Source organism: Pezoporus wallicus, unplaced genomic scaffold, assembly GCF_028554395.1.
Source record: "Pezoporus wallicus isolate ANWC-B61680 ecotype Strahan unplaced genomic scaffold, APGP_CSIRO_Pwel_v1 contig_5485, whole genome shotgun sequence".
In the NCBI taxonomy this organism is placed as follows: Eukaryota; Metazoa; Chordata; class Aves; order Psittaciformes; family Psittacidae; genus Pezoporus; species Pezoporus wallicus.
In genome coordinates this window covers 280,373-295,009 of record NW_026641550.1, presented here as the reverse complement: position 1 = coordinate 295,009, position 14,637 = coordinate 280,373, and the positions used below count along the sequence as shown (strand labels likewise).

Genomic DNA, 14,637 nt, shown 5'->3' with positions numbered 1-14,637 from the left:
AGTAACTATCCAGGCAGTAAGCCAGCCAGTAAATGCAGTAACACATGTTAATGTGGTCCCATTGGCAACTCAGTCCTCTCAATAATAACATGTGTAAGAAGTCCCAGATCAGTCCAGAGAAGACAACCTCGGAACTCCTAGGACCAAGTTCAGGGTACCCAGAAGGAGGTGGACTCATCTAAAGCCCACTGACTCTGAGGTGACACATGTTGAGACTAAGGACAACTCAACTCTCTGTACATATAACCACATACTAATTAAAGGATGTATCTGTTGCAGACTGATGTCCTCACACTTCAGGAAACTACAAGCTATTTGTTTTTTTTTCTTTATTTTGTAAATTTTATCGTTGATGATAAAGACAAGAAAATTCCTAATAGAATTCCCTCAATACATTGTTGCGTTTAAATTTTAATTGGCATAAATTCTGTTTTACCTTCAACATATTTCTACTTTAAATGGCTTGTGCAGACATTTACCTTGAAGAGCTTTAAAATATCTTATGAAAACCACTGTAGTGCTTGATGGGGTCTGGGGTCACTGAGCTGGCAGCAACAGTAAGTCCAGGTTACAGGTCTGTATCATTTCAGAACCAATGAAGATACAATTTCAAAAATGAAATCTCTTTTCCCTCTCCTTGGAGTCTTCTCTGACAATTACATTTATTCAGGCACCTTTTCCCTGTTTGTTCTTGTGCCAACATTGTCATTCAGCCTATCTGTTGATACTTTTCCTCCCCTCCATCTAAAAGGCAGCCACTACCAGTCCCTCCCTTTTCTTCTTTTCGTATTCACATATGAAAGCCAAGTGACATACACAAGGTGAATCTTCCTTTCTCTAGGTTGTTCCAGAAGCGCTTTTTTGTATTATCATTCTAGTTTGAACCATTCATTTTGACACTGTATTCCAGCTTTAACAAGTCAGATGTCACTAGGGACTTCTGCAGCAATACTAGGACTTTTCTATTGCTCATCACTTTTAATGATGTTTCAAATCAGTTGGCAAGTGTTTTAGAGCAGGAATTCCTCCACTTAATCCCAGCCAGCGCCAAGTCCAACATGACAACCACAGAAAAGGAAGTACACTGCCCATGTGCCACAGACGTCAAAGTACAGAGGGGACTCTACAATAGCTAAAAAGTGATAGAGCTGCCACTGCTCTCAGTCACCTAAAATTTTCCTTAGTAATCCCCAGCTCTTTTTCCATAACATCTCATGAAGAATGAATCAAATGCTTTGTTCAATTTGGAGTAAATGATACCAACTGCATTTGCTGACTGAAGTGAGTACAGGTTTGATTCCAGGAGCTCAATGCCAGTAGGGTTCAGAGTATGACACAAAAATCCCCAGATATTATTCATTCTTCTGCCCCTAAGAATATCCCTTGCAGGTACAGAATTGAGTACACAGCAAAGATGAGAGTCTCTTACAACAACAGAACTCTAGAACTCAGATACAGATCTGAGTGTGCTGTGGCTCAAGGCATACAGAGCAAAAAAAAAAATAGATCAACCAGTTTGCCTGGAGGGTAGAGGATCATGAAGAAACCTTTGTTTCAGAAAAACAAAATGCAACTTTCCTTCTGCCAGCAATCCAACAGTAATTCCTCAGTTATCTTAAAAACCTCAAAGTGGGGAAAGAATATTTAGTTTGAGGAACTCAAACTACACACAGATCTGGTCTATATCCCCCACCAGTTCGATGTGAAAGAGTGACAGCCCCTTGTTTGGGTGAGACAAAATATCATCTGTGGTGCCAGGGCTTGGAACAGGAGCCTTGCTTGTGGGATGAGTCACTAGATGCTCTGCTCTCAGCCAGGTGACCTTGATATGAAAATCATCTCAGTCTTAAAATTATGTTTATGTCCACAACTAGTTATCTCAGGCTTAGACAACGGAGGGAAACAGGTGCTTTTTAGGGCATGATTTATCTATATTCTTTTAAACATCTACTACTATTTACTGTACTGTGCCCTGAACGCCACTGCCCACACTGACTAAATCTCTTGACTATAAAGGGAGTCCAGAGTGACTAGCTTACATATAAACAAATACAATGTAGATGTCTATACTTAGCCAAATAAATCCCACTCCCAAAGTCCACCATGGCCTTAGCTGTCCAGATTTTCAGTAATGCATTCTTCTTCAATGACATCTACTTGTTTGGAGTTGAGCCATGAGGTTTCTGTTTCCTTCAGGCCATGGAGCTTGCTATATCTGTACCTCTGGCCACACTGAAGTCAAACAGCCCTGTCTGCCTGACTCCCTCTTAAAAAGTCCTTTATGGAATTCTGAGTGCATGAGTTTTCCATAAGGTCAGTGCAAGGACTTGCAATGAGTGGCATGCAGCAAATACCACTCTGCAGACAAGAATGTAGCCCAAGCCACAGGACTAACAGAAGAGAACATGCTAGTACCCAAAAGCAGAGAAAAGACAAGGCAGCATCTGGAGTGAATAAGCTGGGAGCTGAGAAGGGCTGCTAACAGTGATAAAGTGAGCTGCCAGGTGGTGAAAGCCATTTCCGCACCTTCAACCAACCTCACAAGCCCTAAGTCTCCTTGCTTTCTGAGCAACGCCACAGCTGTCATCTGTTTCAACACAGCAACTGTTCACAGAATGTCCAAGTAGGACCAAAAGGCCAAGCAAATTTTATGCACTGTCTTCAATCAAAAGTGATTGAAACATTTTCCTTAAAATTTCTCCAGAATAATTAGTCTTCACAGAAAAAAAGTCAGCAACACTAGACCATAAACCTGTGGTTGCCAAAGACTGTTTCTATCTACAACGCAATCACTGTGACCAATATGGTAAGTGCAATCACAACTGGTAATTTGGAGCAGTCTTGCATATTCCCTACATATTATCACATGCCTCAGACAAATTTAAATTTTTACCAGGATTACAATCCCAGCTTGGGAACCACTGTTTTAAGGCAAATATTTCAAAATTACAAAAGCTTTGATAGGAGGTAGAAATGTAGAGATAACTTTTATTGCTGTTACTAATGCTCCAACTATAATAAAATGAATACACTTAACATCATAACAACCTCAAATTATCTGGGCTTAGCTCTCTTTTGACAGGTCCTGAATTTCACAGCTGCTACATGCTAAGTCTAGACATGAATTTGAAAAACATCTGATTGATCATTCTTTAGATGTTAACTAGCTGAGTAACTGATATTTAAAATGTCTGCGGAGCCCTAGATGGAAATGGAATTTTCTGTCTATAGTTTCTGTAGAGTGCTGTGCCTCCTGACTCTTCCCCATTACAGGGCCCTGGACATCTCTGGATATTCAGAGCTGGAAGCTCATGTACTGGTCAACTCCCTAGTTAAAGGGTTTGCCACAGAATAAGAATCTTCCTGCAGATTTATCAATGCAAGTCTAAGTCTTCTATTACTTTCAAACATAGCCAAGTTCCTAGCTAGTTTAAAATAATGGTGTTCCACAGACATTAAGAAGCTAAGGCAAATTATTCCAAGAGTCAGTCCAATGTATTATATGCGACAGTTTTTGACTACAAACTTGTGATTTAAAGCACCCACACTTCACTTCCTACCTATAAATAGATATGTTAATGGAATTTAACTCTTTCCATTTTTTTTTCTGTTTCATATATAAGAACTGGAAAAACATCAGAGATAGAAGTCTTCCACATCTTATCACATACCTGTACAGTGACAAACAGAATGGAATCTTGATCTTAGTTGGGCTGATACCCATTACTCTGGTACAGACAAAAATGACAGCTTTACTTCACAATAGACATGCAGCTGCAAAGCTATTCATACTACAGGACTTACTATATGAATGAGTATGAGCATTCAATACAGTCACAGAAATGTAAAGAAATTCTTCACAATGAAAGTGGCCAAACACTGGAATAGGTTGCCTGAAGAGGCTGTGAAACCTCCATCCGTAGAGATTTTCAAAATTCCACAAGGCCTTGACAACCCTGTTTTGAACAGGAGGTTGAATTAGATTACTTCCAGTTTCCACCTACCTAAACTTTTCCGTGATCCAGTTGAATAGACTCAGAAAACTTAGGAAAAGACCATTTCAGTAGGGTGTTATGTATGGTGAAGTGCTGGGCTCAATCTAATAGAAATTGCAGAAAATGCCATCCATTCTTTCATTACATAAATCGTCCTTTTACAGACTATGTGAATGTGTATATTTTTGCAGGATCTTTAATAATTTTCCTGTAAATCATTCTTCCCATTATATGTTTTATTATTCCACAAGTTTAGCTTATGACCGAGTTCTAATGGGAAATTTAATACATCTCTTTAGCACACCCCTCTAATCTCTTACTTTCTTTTTAATCATTCTAATAAAAAGTTCCAAAGCCAGTGTTTATTTATCCAGAAGCTATTATTCTCCTTATTAAAGCCTTTCAGAAGACAGAGGTGGTAATATCCACAGAATTTTCCCCACCACTTTTCTATGCATGCTGCTCCCCAGCTGCTTATTCTTAAGAGCTTTGTCTGACCTGTTAACAGGACTTTTACTGGGAAGATCATTCCACCATTTAATACAAGGATTACTTTTTTTGCCCTAACTTAATGTATAAAATGTTCATTACGTACCTTCATTGGCCTCTTCAGCGCTTCCTGAATATCCACACGCTTCCGCATAATGGTCTGGTCTAGTTTGCGTTCAAAGGCCAACAGATCCATGTAGGCTTGGGACTCAGGAACCAGCTCCCGGATCTGAGAAGGAAGCAAGGAATATCCAAGCACTAGAAGCAAGAATCTACTATGTTCTAGAGAAGTAATACCGACACTTTCCCAGACCTTAGACAGATGTGCTCACAAGGAGTTACCCCTAAAGTAGTTCCCCATTAGTGGGGCAGGTCTCAGTGGCATAATAGAAGCATATGACTGTAAAGCTGGAGCACAGAACTAAAGCTAATGAATTCTGGAAGACCCAACTGAATCCACAAGGTCTGAATCATGGATCTTTGGTTGTTTTTTTTTCAAGTGAGGTTTAGCTACAGGCAGCCTGGGAGCCACTGCTCTTAGGAAGACAAAGGACAGCAAATTTGTCCTGTTTAAACTAAAAAAAGTATTGGTTCTCTCTAGACTAAAAATAAAGGGTGCATGTTCATGTTGACTTTTTAAAAACAAGTGTTATCCATCATAAGTAAAAACTGCCCTTTAGTCAACACATCTTCTTGGCTGACATGAAATCGAACTTCACATCAAAGTTTCAACATGACCAGCTATAAGGTGTCACCTTAGGATCTTTCCAACTTTTACTGATATTTCAATACACTAGTTAAACTACATTAGTTCAATTAACAAACCCCATTTCTATTTCCCCTTTTCCAAAGAAGTTAGCAGAAGAAGTGATATGAAGTAGGTTAGGTGGAAGACCTAATGATCTGAGCTTGGAAATGGAAAAGTACACCCTTACATTAAAGGGTCTGTTCTTAACTGGGAGTAAGTCATGCAGGCAAACCATAAAAGAAAGGAACTGTAACTAATTATAATAAATCTACTGGACTGCCTTGCCTATTTCTACAATATTCATTCTAGCTTTCACTTATATAACTAAAATATTTAACCTTTACAAAACTTCTATAGGAATTAAAAGGTAGTTCATATTCCTATTCTGCTTTAGAATCAGAAGTCGACAGTTTTAATCTGATGTAAGACACAAACACCTATGCGAGACACCACGCATACACCTGTTCACCCTGTTCTGCAAGGACACAAGAACTATTGCACAAGGTCATCCCAACTGTCATCTATCCTAGCATTGTGTCTCTGACAGCATTTGAAAGTTGTTGCCCTTTAGTACCTACAAAAGCCTGAGGCATAGTGTTCTAGAACCTATGTGTGAAGCAGTACCTCCTTTTGCTCATTTTCAACCTGCCATCCGTTAGCTTCATTTGATGCCACCTTCTTGCATAGTTGGAGCAGCAGTTGGAAGGCATTCCTTAGGCACCTTCTTCATCCTGCTCATACATTTCCCTTAATACTTTTCTTCTTCATCCTGAAGAGGAACAGTTCTTCTCTCCTGTATTTAGACTGATCAATACTATCAAATAAATGCTTCTTTCAACCTCATTTGTTTGTTTGTTTGAGATACTCTATTTACAGCAGGACTGACACTTTGGAGAAGCAAAAACCATGGAGCCAAAAACTCTGTTCAGCTTTAGCTAAACCTCTGTATTTTTAACTGCTTATATCCTTTCAAAAAGTCTTAGTATCAGCAAAATAATAAAAGAACATGAACATTTTTAAGACTGAAGCATAAAGAGCAAGCATTGCCCTGGAAACATCAAGGAGTTGCCAGACAGCTTGCAGAACAAAGACAGGCAATACTCCCTACCCACACAGAATACAAATCCTTGGACCCAACAAAATACCCCAATGCTTTTATCCTGTCACACACAAAAGACAAGATTCCTCAGTTCCTTCTGCATAGAGGAAATTAATCATGCTGTACTGCAGTCAATTAAAAATTCTGAACCTAAGAAAATAGCTTCAGTTCATGAACTCCTAGGCACACGATGAAGCAGGTTGCTGGCCTACACAGCCCTCAAGATTAAGCATGTACTATAGTTGTCATAGCTTTCCAGCTAGTGTGCAGGATACTGGACCCAAGATCTAATGAAATTTCTAAGAAGCTTGTAGAAACAGCAGTAATCGTCAATAAATATTTCTATTTTACACTTTGACATCTTACCACATGAAAGTGAAAGGGTATTCAAAACTATAACAGAACTGGTATTAAAAATTATAAGATGTTAAGAAAGCATACATACAACAAAGATAATACTGCATATAATTCCTTGAACTGCAAATGGCTGCAGCTTAGAAGAGTATAGAGGAGAAGAACTGCACTTGCCTGTGTTTGTATTCTTCTGTAGGTATGTGGTATGGTCACAGTGAAGACAGGATACTGGGCTATGTATGTTAAACCTTAGGTTAGAATTATATGGATAACTGGAATAGATTATTATTAACATTAGTAAGATAATGTCTTTCAAGAGGTCAGGGGTTCTTTTTTTTTCCAATTGTGAAAATGCAAATGTTTCAAAAATCTAAAAATCAAGAAGAACATATTAAATCATGCACCTTTACCCTTGATTTCCATTGATTATTCATTGACAGTGACAAAAGAATGGAAAAATTATAAGTGGGGGCAGTGAGGACAATGTGCAGGGAATAGCAGGATGGGAGACACTCTCACCATTTCCTTGTAAAAGCAGCACAATGTAGAGGCCCCACCACATGTGCCTGCAAACAAATGTGCAAGGCTTATCAAACAGAAACAGAAACCAGGGAACAGCTGCAACACTTCATTTCTGGAATATGAAAAGTATCATGGGATAATGTCTATGAATGGCACAGTATGACAGCTTGGAAGGCTGTCACACTAGGTAAGGCTTTATCCAAATGCTGAGAGTTGCACTGGAGCAGGTGACACTGCAAGGGGCATCTCCTACAACCACCTGATCAAGAAGAAGACAAAGCCCTTCCGAGATATCTGGAAGAAGCCCCACGGTTGCAGGCCCTCATGAGAAAACTTTAACCACACTGACATCCATTTTGAGGGCAGCAGCACTGGAAATGACCCATTCACTGATGTGTCTCCAAATTGACAGTGAAGGACTTTTTAATTTAAGGTAACTGATAGTCTTACTTATGCTGTAAGATTTTTAATTAAGACCTTGTTGGTAACAGATCAAACGGCTTGAAGAAATCCAACAGTATCAACACAATTTCTGTTATCAAAGAATGCTGTGATCTCCTCAGAAGAAGGTAGGCTTGCTGAACAAGATTTATTTTTTACAAAGCTGCACATGGCATCAAAGTGCTCAGATGTCTTCACTCAGGTAGGGGTACAAGGATCTTCTCAAACAATGTAAAACTTAACAGAGAGAGCAAGAGAAGCCCAGGCAGGGAACAAAAAGATCATTCCTCATCTAGAGAGCAGGAAATCATCCAGAGGGGAAGGGAGATTCCCCAACTCTGAATTTGTATTTTGCTGTCTGCCTGTCACCAAGAAGTGGAATGGCTGTGAGTGATCCATAACTGGACTTGGCAGCTGTCAGGCAGAGAAGAGAACATAAAAAAATATTGTGTAAACAACAGAACTGTATTCTCCCCTTCTCCTCTGCACCTACAGCAGTCACCTAATGCAGCAATCCTTAGCACAGAGGCAGAATGCCCAGTCCTCACTTCCCAACTCTGAAAAAAACTGTGTTCTAATTCAAAAATTTCTTCCTTCTCTTTTTACTTTGACATCCCATTAACTCCTAGTCCTATCCCTTACTTAGCCCCATCAAAACCATCATCATCCTAATAATGCAATTGTGTTGGGGAATGGTGCATTTGTAAATTTATTTAGAATGTTATCTTCATTCTGGCTGTCTCATTATCAAATAAATATTAGCAAAGAGTTTCATGAGATAAAATATTTATCTGTTTATAGTCATGGAGTTACGGGAACAAAACCAGGAAGTTGTATTTTGAACTAAAGCAAAGAAGAAATGCGGAACCAGGACAGACAAGCTTGTTATGTGCAGATAAAAGACACAAGCAAGATTTAGACAGCTTTACTCTGATTTCCTTACAATGTCTTAAGCTGAATGTCATGAACATTTCCTAGTTATGAAATACAGTCATGGACATTTAAATCTAGACTAAACTCTCTCAAGTACACCAAAGAAACAACTCTGCTTCAGTTTCCAAGGCTATAAAGAAAGATACACATAATGTCAAAACTGATCTCGTGTGTCCATTCCAAGCTAATTACTACTGTGGCTGGAAGAGTACTAAAAAGCATCATGTGAATTCCAAATTTAGTCTTCTAAATATCAAGAGACCTAGCTGTATCTCTCCTGCAAGAAAATTACGTCCCATCCATTCCTTAAAGATGCCAGAAATAATGGAAAAAGTAAAACAGATAATTTAGACTTTCAAGTGGTCCTTAGGGATACAATTCTTCACAAGAACTTTTTGAGGAATTCCCAGTGACATACAGATAAAAAGCAAACACTGGCCATGTATTGCCCAAGAAAGCTGAAAAAAGGCACAAAAGACAAAGATTCTGTCTTCATTGTGGCCAAGTGATACACAAAACCTTACATCTTTCATCTACTTTGACTTGGCATTTTTATTAAAATGATCCAGAAGTGGACAAGAGACATAAATGCATTAAAAGCTGTACAATTTTTAGTTAATCATGACCTGAAAAGACTGGAGGACACTTCAGCAAAGACTTTTTCCAAGTTTGCTGATGGAGCTGCATGCTAGCAGCTGAGCTGCAATACTGAACAACCACAAAAGAATGCACAACGAAGCAAGTAATTTCTCTGTACCGGTGGTACTAATGAGACCATGGCTACTGATGAAAGTGACTGAAACTCATTGTGGATAAGTTAATAAAGTCACCTGCATGAGCAGCAGCAAACAGACAAAGATGCAAGGTATAAAGAAGAGGAAGGGTTCTGTGACTTCTAATTTAACCTGAACATAACAAACAGAACCTACAAGTGACACAGGATAGGGAAATCAGAAATAAAGAAAAGGACAGGGATATGCATCCATACCATGGTGATCTGGGAGAAAGAAAACAATACAAATAACTGAATACAAACAAAATACAAAAAAAAACCAAAAAACAAAACACCAACCTGGAAGCAAAGGATGTAGGACACAGCTACAGCATGGGGACTTTCATGGCTTCCCAGGGAAATCTTATAAGAACTTAGGAAATGGTAGGGTAGGAAACAATAGCCCAGAACAATAGGAAATGGTAGAGAAGGAAACAATAGCTCAGAACAATAGGAAACGGTAGGAGAAGAAACAATAGCCCAGAACACCACTGTAGCCTGAAGTGGCCATTGAAGTTCTTACATAAGCAGGAAGACATGGAGCACGAGTAAGGATTTTATAATTACTGCTACGCTTGGCAGTAACATAATCACTAAAAAACCACTAGAGTCACAAGTGAAGAAATCTACTGACAAACTCAAGAAAATTCTGAGAAAAGCTATTGAGATGATTAGCAGACAGAAAAACACCCTTTATAATACAAGGTGTCATGAAGCCAGTTAATTTAGCTCAGATTAGAAATAAAGCAAAAGTTCTTAGGAATTACTGTAACCAGATATTGAAAAAATGTGACAAAGACTGCAGGGAGTATTTTGTTACTAGTGATTTTAAATTACATACACTCTTACTTATAAGAGTCATGTAAAAGTTAAACAAAAACAAACCAAAGTAGCAGTAGGTCCTCATGATAGCATCAGACTAGTTGCATGGCACTCAAAACAAATTAGTACTTTTAATCTTCTCCCAAAAGATCAAATATGTGTCCTTTCTTTTCAAAGCCTTCCATAAGAAGGCTTGCCACTCTCTAGTAAAATTAAATACACCTCTTCACACAGCTCTAAGGAGCTGATATACAAGTATGCAGACCATAAAGAACAGACAAGAATACTGATATCAAATGACAGAAAAAAAAAAATCTGTCAGTGATGGAAAACCTGAGCTTAAGCTGGAGACAGAGGTTTCCTTGAGTTTCTCTCATTGCCATTGACACAACCAGGAGCAGACACATAAACAGAAACAGATGTGACATTTCCCATTTCTGGAAAGAACAAAGCCATCTCCCATGCTATTAACACTACCGAAACAGACTACAAAACATAGATCTCCAATATTCTCATATAGCAAACATGTTAGTTCTTGATTCCTCTGTTTTGAATAATAAATGTAATCATTTCTGTGACTTCTGCCATCAGAAAACATAGGAGCTAAGAAATTCATTTTTGGCATAGAAAGTTTTCGAAAAAGGGTTGTTTGGGTTTTCATTAGCATCCCCAGTTGAAGTGTGGCCACCAGCAAACCTAAGAAATAGATCTGTGTCAGCCTCATTGACATCCAGCATGACTGTATGTGTAATCTTTCCTGCCAACAAGAGTATAACCCATTCCACCATAAACTTAACATTGTAGGATACTGAATTCTGAAAGAATTTGAGTCTCTTCAGGTGGAGCCCTTATAGGAGTACTCCTGTACAGCAGAAAAAGGTCTATATACAGTTCAGCCTTTCTTGATCTTCACAAATCCTCAGTGTCAAGGCAGTCAGCACTTCTTTGCTAGTCAAGGCGCATCAGATGCACCTACCACAGCTCTCTCCAACAAAAGACAAACACCAAAGTCACCCACATCCTAGCAACAATCCGTTTGAACTTCTGAAGTTATGTTGATGAAAGATTCACAGAGTACCCTTGACACAAAGGATTCACAGAGTACCTGGAAAAGCCATGATGTGGTGGACAACTGCTTAAGCCTTAGGAATCCAAAAATAATTTGGATCAGAAAGACCTCTGGAAGTCCTGCAAACCAGTTGTTGCGTAAACCAGGTTCAAATTGTATCAGGTTACTCAGGGCCTTGTCCAGTCAGGTTCTGAATGTCTCTAACCAAGGATGGACATCCCACAGCCTCTTTTGGCAGCCTGTTCCAATATTTTGTTGCTCATCCTACTGTTGTGCACCTCCAAGAGGAGGCTGGCTCTGCCTTTTCTCCATCATCCCACACAGCAGTGACAGTTACCAGCAGTCTCTCCCTTTCACCTTCTCTTATCAAGGCTGGACAAACTCAGCTCTTGCAGCTTCTCTTGGTAGGCATGTGCTTCAGCCCCCAGGCATCCTGGTGGTCCTCTGCGAGCCCCACACCTATCCAGCCTGACAGGATATCATGTCTCTGTGGTCCTCTGCCCACAAGTCCAGACACAGTTTCACAAGTGTGGCATAGCAAATAGCTTCTTTCCTCAACTTGATGACAACATTTGTCCTAATACAGCCCATTTTGTAGTTGGCTTTTGTCACAGCTGGCTTACCTCACAAACTCATTCTCTCTGAGGACCCTCAGATCCTCTCCTGCAAAACTACTTTACCCAGTTGATGCCCACCTGTACCACTGCATGGAGTTATTCTGATCCAGAAGCAGAAATCTCTGTTTGCCTGTGTTGAACTTTAGACATTGAACTGCCCTCCTGATTCTGCAGCCTGTCAAGGTCCCTCTGAACAGCTGTGCTCTGACCCTGACGTAGGCTCAGGCACCTGGAAGGCCTGGGGACAGGGCATACCATGAGAAACAGAGGCAAAGACAACACTGAGTGCCTTGGCCTTTTCCATGGCTTTTTGATATGAGCAGCAGAACCAGACCAAGATATGGGTTTTCCTTAGTCTTCCTTTTGCTGCTGATTCACTTGCAGAAGGCTTTCTTGTTGCCCATCGCATCCATTCCTAGGTTCAATTCCAGCTGAGCTTTGACTTCCCTAATTTCAGACTTGCACGCTTGAGCACCATTGTGCTGTTCCTGCTAGGTAAGCCAGTCCCGTTCACACCTCCATACACTCCTTTTCTGCATTTGAAGCCAATTCGGAATTCCCTGCTTGACGCTGCTGGCCTCCTGCCAGGCCTGATCAACTTTCTGCACTCTGGTCTGATCATTCCCCTTTGCTTTGAAGAGGTTGTCCTTGGAAGTTCAGCCAGCTTCTCTGAGCCCCTTTGTCCGCTATGACCTTCATATCCCCAACCAGCTCTTCCTTCTTTGTAACAGGTCCAGCAGAGCATCTCGCCTTGTTGGCTTGCTGACTGCCTGTGTCAAGAAATGGTCCCAAATCCAATCCAGGAATCTCCTGCAGTGCTTGTGCCCGGTGCTGCTGCCCTCAAAGCAGAACTCAGGGTAGTAAAAGCTTCCCCATGAGTATGAGGGCCTGCAACCATGGGGCTTCTTCCAGATATCTGAGAAAGGCTTTGTATCCTTCTTGATCAGGCAGATTGTATGTAGCAGACAGACACCATCCTGTGACCTGCATAACTTGAGTTTAAACTAAAGATAATGAAAAAAAACCACCCCCCAAAAACAACCAAACAACAACAAAAAACAGATACATAAGAGTGTGCCCTTCACATTGATGTTTATTTCCAAGTGAAAGTCAGCTTTCATTACAGGTCCCTCAAAAAAAAAACAAATGAGATCTATTTCAGGTAGGAACAATTAAATCCTTCCCTACCTGAGCAGGGACAAACAAAACAGTTTCAGCAACTAGCCTTTTTTTTTTTTTTCTCAATTAAAAACCCCAAACCATCAGACGCTAACAGACAGAGCTTTGGCTATTTCCTTAGAATTAGGCTAGCCTGTAATTTCCATCTTTGAGAGAGGTAACAGAAGACAAGGCTCTTGTTCCCCAAGCTTGACAAGCCCAATTCTTGGGCCAATTTTTTTGCTACCTACAGCAAACACACACAACCTAGATATATCAAAAAAAGTATTTCAAAGGCAGCATTTTCACAGGTGACAATGACTAAAGTCTGAATTACCAACTACTGGACAGTTTCACTGCTAAGAAACTTTAGCCTATAGCTTATTGACAAAATTCACTGTTGAGGCTTCTATGGTAGTCAAAGAAGGATAGGTAAGGGCTGACACTTCTTAGAAATTCTAACTCTGTGCCACCTTGCGAGTCTTGATCCCTAAGAGAGAGTGTTTCAGGGAAGATTTCTGACTGGCTACCACAGAGCCAATGATACAGTCCAGTAACATGACAAAAGCAATTAAAACCTGTGCCATTCTGAATTTTATGGCCACATGCAGATACCATTCAAAACCACGAAGATTCTGCAACACTACAAGCAACAGGTGAGCAAGTTATTCACCAGCCACTCTTGGTAATCAGTTATGAGCACTGACTAACATGGGCAGATAGAAGCAATACATCTAAGCACCTAAGCTCCACACTGTTTATATTTGAATGTTTAATTACATAAAAGAAGGCTATAAGTCACATCTATGAATTAGGATTATGAGGCTTCCTTACGAGTTACTCTCAGAGTTCTAGTAACAGCAATTCAGTAGCTCCTTTATGTTCAGCGGCTGGGCAGCATTTATGACCCAGCCAAACCTCTGAGGCATGCAGTCCAAAGAAACAACTGGAGATGTGACAACAAAGGCGATCATCTTGGAAAGCATCAGCTGTAGAGCAGGGAGTCAGATGGCATGTGAAAGCAACATTTCTGCAGACTTCTGCTAGAGATGCTCTATGGAACAGCAGCTGGATCACAGACACCAGCTTGAAGGGATGTTGGGAGGTCTCTAGTCCAATTTTCTGCTCAAAGCAGTGTCGACAATGAGGTTATGTTGTGGTTTGAAAGACCCCACAACCTCTCTGGGTTCCAGTGCTCGATTGTCCTCTTATGAAAAAGTTTCTCCATACATATAGCCAGCTCCTGTCCTATTTCAGCTTATACTTGATGGCTGTTATTCTCCTGCCATCCTCCACTGAAAAGCTTGCCTCCATCTTCTTGACCATCCTCTCTTAGAAGCTGGAAAGCTGCTGTTAGGAGACATCCTTCCTCCAGCTGAACAAGGACAGTTTTCTCAGTCTCTCCTTACATGCTGAACCAGCCCTCTGACCAACATGACAACCCTTCATTGCAGTCGGTCCAGTTTGCCAACGTTTTTTTAATGTTTAAAACTAAGCACAGTGCTCTAGGTGCGAGCTACCAAGTACTGAGGTAATCAAGTCCTTCAATCTCTTGGCTGTGCCCCAGGATGCTGTTAGCCATTTTTGCTGCCAGGGCACACTTCTTGTGCATGCTCAG

General features: G+C 40.3%; 1 protein-coding gene across 13 annotated transcripts in view; it reads right to left on the bottom strand.

The window, feature by feature from the left end:
- SMARCD3 (SWI/SNF related, matrix associated, actin dependent regulator of chromatin, subfamily d, member 3) overlaps positions 1 to 14,637 on the bottom strand; it is an 85,166-nt gene that overhangs the window by 19,267 nt on the left and 51,262 nt on the right. For all 13 annotated transcript variants that reach the window (XM_057424274.1, XM_057424272.1, XM_057424270.1 and 10 more), the window contains one exon: positions 4,591 to 4,713. In XM_057424274.1, coding sequence (XP_057280257.1) covers positions 4,591 to 4,713 — 123 coding nt within the window. The remainder of the gene's footprint in view (positions 1 to 4,590; positions 4,714 to 14,637) is intronic.